The following is a 3,759-nucleotide window of genomic DNA, read 5'->3' as shown; positions in this document are numbered from 1 at the left end:
CCCTTTTTAATTTACTTATATCTATTTTAGACAAGTTACAAATAAATTATTATATTTTATAATTCTTTTGAAATAAATTAGATTATCTAAATCCCACGTACAACACACATGAGCTAATACTAATTTCTAAAATAAAAGTAGTTTATCCTAATTTTTAAGCTCCAATCATTTTATTTTTTTTATATTTCAAAACTTGAGGGCAGAAATTTGGGGCTGTAGTAATGTAAATTAATAGACCTCGTTGAATAGAGCCTTTTATACAAATTGGACACTTCAATTTAACAAATGGTATTGCTGGCTCTCCAAGTCCAGATTACATTTGACTGAGTTGCAAAATCCAGGGATTGATAAGCAGATGATGACACCTGCATGCAAACCAATTAGTACATTGCTATCAAAATTCCAAACTCTAAGCTGCGGTTTAGCCCCATGCAGCCAGTAGATCTAGGCATCTGCAACTCTACTCTATCCCAAACTGTGTGGCCTTTCTGAACCAAAAATGAAATTCCGAACTTTGTGCTTTGTGGAACCATTGACCAAATTTTAATAAGAGAAAAACCTTCTAGATAAATCAACAACTAGAGCAAGATTTGTCCATTCTTTACTTCTTGTATGAGAACTCAGCCTTAAAATCCTTTTGGAGCCATTTCCGAGATTTGGTTTTCGCTTCCAGTACAACATCATCAAGGAACCTTCTCTGCGGAAATTCTTCAGGTACAAGACTCTGATATATCTCAAACTGTTCAGCTGCTTCCTTCTTCTTGTCAAGTAAACTATAGATAATTCCCTGTCCACAAAATCCCATAATTAGCCATTTACTAATGGTGGTTCGATTTTGTATATTCTCCTTTTCTATGACTCTACTTAAGGTCCATTATTTTTTCTTAAAGAAAATCCAGTTTATGAGTGTATTTATCGAAGACCAACAGTCATGGCTGAACAAGCTTTTTTTCCTAAACTACTTAGCAACAGCTAGCAATACATCATAAACCTAATAAAACCTTACCTGGCAAAGATAAGGCCGAAAATCTCGAGGATTATCATTTATCAAATCTTGAAATTTCTTCATCCCCTCCTCCAATTCCCCCTGCAAGCAATTATTAATAAGTTCATGATGATAAAAGATTTGATAAAAAAGCAAAGAGCAACTACATGAAACTTATTAGATATCATATCATATGCATAGAAATGAAATGAAATGAAATTTATAGACGTGCATATGCATATGCATATGCAGATACGTATACATATACATATACGTATAAGTATACGTACATATTTTAATGAAGTTCTTCCCTTGTCCCACCAGGGGGAAAGAAATGAAGAAAGAAAAAAAAAAAGCATTGCAATTGCTAAAGATCCGGCAGTTCTGTCAAACTGAGCAGCGAAGATTGATTAAGAAGAAACCTTCACAACATGCATTTGTGCAATTAAAACTCTTATGTTTCTTTCCTCAGTGACTCTCTTTTCACGAACAGCAACTTCTAAAGCTTCATTAAGCATCTCAAAAACAGCTGGACCTTCATGATTTTTGTGCATCACCATAGCCAGACCCTATAAAAACCAGTGAACAATAAGTATTACTATATTCTTTTTCTTCTGTTCTTATTTACTTTTTGTTTCCAACTTTTCTGATAAGATTTGAACTAATGACCTAGCTCAATAAAAGCTCAAAGACTATGTAATTAAACATGAAATCAAATCCATACATACTCTTGAGAATATTAGGAAGCAATCCATGAATATAGCACTATGCTACCAGAATGTTGCAAAAATTACAACCAGGCAGCTAGAAATAAGGGTAATCTTTAAATAAAAGCAACAGTAGATGCAAAGGTATTGCATAGCAATTAGTAACCTCAGTCCAATGAAGATATAGAAATAACACTGTCAAGAAACAATATGCATACTCGGATCATACAAACAACCTGGTGGATTACACTGCAAAAGTAGAGAATGGAAAAACTAGGTAATGACGTAGCCAGAATCTAGCAGAAATCAAACAATTATAGCTTTCAGAAAACTAGTAAGTTGCTATTTTATAATGAATATTACCAGTAACTGACAGGTACAGGAGCATTTCAGAACTTATCTTTGATGTACCATGAGTTTGGTACTATCTGCAATCTTGACCTTTTCCATAGAGCTGAACTCTCTTTACTTTTTTTGAACTCTTAAATTACATAATTTCTACGTCAATAAGCAGGCAAGATTCCAAGATTAATCATAATTCTTAAAATATCAACTAGCAGTCAAGATTCTAAGAGTGACCATAATCCTTAAACGAGAGCTTAACATAGTGGTTTTGAACTGGGGTTATTCAAGAAAAATCAAATATCTGATCAACCTGAGGAAACTCAAGTTGAACAAATAATCAAAGGCGGCATATGATACACCTCAAATTAATAATTGTCTATCAAAACAACCAGTCCCTAGTCATTAGCCAGAACTATGAAAATAATACTACTAAGAAGCGTAGCACTGGGATTAATTTCACTAATTGAGTCAACTTTAGACATAGGCCATCTCTAAACAATCAATCCACAAAACTCAAACTTCACAAGGCCTCCATCTATAAGATCAATGGCTTGAAGTAAAACTTTTCTCCAAGTATCGTATTAAGGTAACTTCTAAACAGTCTTCCAATGGAGCTACGGAGTAATGTTAGAACATTAGTATATGAACCAAGTAAGAACAAAAATCAATATCTAAAATGAAATCATGTACCAAATTAGAGAACGTTACATGCAAAGCTCGGAGCAAAAGAGGGGTTTCTTCCAATATTTCCTTGAACAATCTTTTAGCCTTGCTGAGCTGCCCCATCATCTCATAACAAAGAGCCTGCAATAGCCTCCATTCAACCTCATCTGGCTCAATATCAATCAACTTCTCCACACATTCCACCGCTTCTTGAGTCTTACCTCTCCTAATCTTCCCATACAAAAGCACTTTCAAAGCATCAACATTTCGGGGTTCTTTCTCCAAAATCTTCTCATACCTTTCCTCTTCCTCACTTTTTCCCTTCTGGGTTTCATTCTTCCCCTCTAAATTTACTCTAGAACTGGTAGTTGCTTGAGCAGGAAGAGCCAAACATGGTTTAGCACTGAAACAACCCAAAAATATGAAAGACCCAACAAGGAAAACAACAACTTTTTCCGAGAAAAAATTGAAAAACTGTGTCTTGGGAGAGACGCAAGGGAGTTTGATTGGGAGAATGGAAATGGGGTTGTAGGAAGAATGAAGCCTGGTTGTTTGGAAAGAGAGATTATTTGGTTTGAGTGAAGGGGTGAACAATGGGGAAACGGTTTGGGGGGGTTTAAGGTTGGGAAATTTGGGAGTATGAAATTCTGTTTGATAGATGAAAGAGGAAGCTTTGATTGAAAACATAATGAAGATAGGGAACAACTGGAAGGAGTGAACCGATAAAACACCAGTCAACTCTAGACCAGACTGCCCTTTGTGACGCTGATGCCATTTATTACTGAATAGCTTATTTATTTGGATTAATTCACCATGGGCTAAATTGTTGATATATGCGATTTTTTTTTCTTTTAAATCAGACTTTTTAGGCCTTTATTTTGAAAAGAAGTATGCCATTTTGTGGGAGAAAGTGTGATAGTGTGTTAAATTGAGTGTGTTTTATGTACAGTGAATAGGAAAGTGTGCTTAATTTGTATTTTCCTCCAATAGTCATTTTTCCAACAATTTTTAAACATTGATAACAATGAAATTTTTAAGAGCCAACAATAATTTTTTTTC

General features: G+C 34.6%; 1 protein-coding gene across 1 annotated transcript; it reads right to left on the bottom strand.

Annotated features, from left to right (window-relative positions):
* Window positions 1-206: 206 nt before the first annotated feature.
* LOC108470826 (protein SLOW GREEN 1, chloroplastic) lies at window positions 207-3,498 on the bottom strand. Its single transcript, XM_017772309.2, has 4 exons — window positions 2,728-3,498; window positions 1,408-1,554; window positions 1,007-1,087; window positions 207-787 (listed from the first exon to the last, which is right to left on the bottom strand). Exons 1-4 carry the CDS (start codon window positions 3,385-3,387, stop codon window positions 602-604), a joined length of 1,074 nt encoding a protein of 357 aa, XP_017627798.1. The 5' UTR covers window positions 3,388-3,498; the 3' UTR covers window positions 207-601.
* Window positions 3,499-3,759: the final 261 nt, after the last annotated feature.

The sequence above is a fragment of the Gossypium arboreum genome, chromosome 11, assembly GCF_025698485.1.
Source record: "Gossypium arboreum isolate Shixiya-1 chromosome 11, ASM2569848v2, whole genome shotgun sequence".
Lineage (NCBI taxonomy): Eukaryota > Viridiplantae > Streptophyta > Magnoliopsida > Malvales > Malvaceae > Gossypium > Gossypium arboreum.
The sequence above is the reverse complement of the archived record's forward strand: the minus strand, read 5'-3'. Positions and strand labels throughout refer to the sequence as shown.

What these genes read in the sequence shown, in the direction of transcription:
- LOC108470826 (XM_017772309.2), bottom strand. Translation starts at nt 3,387, where the DNA reads ATGTTTTCAATCAAAGCTTCCTCTTTCATCTATCAAACAGAATTTCAT. An exon ending in CACAAATGCATGTTGTGAAG is followed by an intron (nt 1,088 to 1,407) that starts GTTTCTTCTTAA and finishes AATTGCTTGCAG; the next exon opens with GGGGAATTGGAGGAGGGGAT. An exon ending in TTCGGCCTTATCTTTGCCAG is followed by an intron (nt 788 to 1,006) that starts GTAAGGTTTTAT and finishes TTTTGTGGACAG; the next exon opens with GGAATTATCTATAGTTTACT.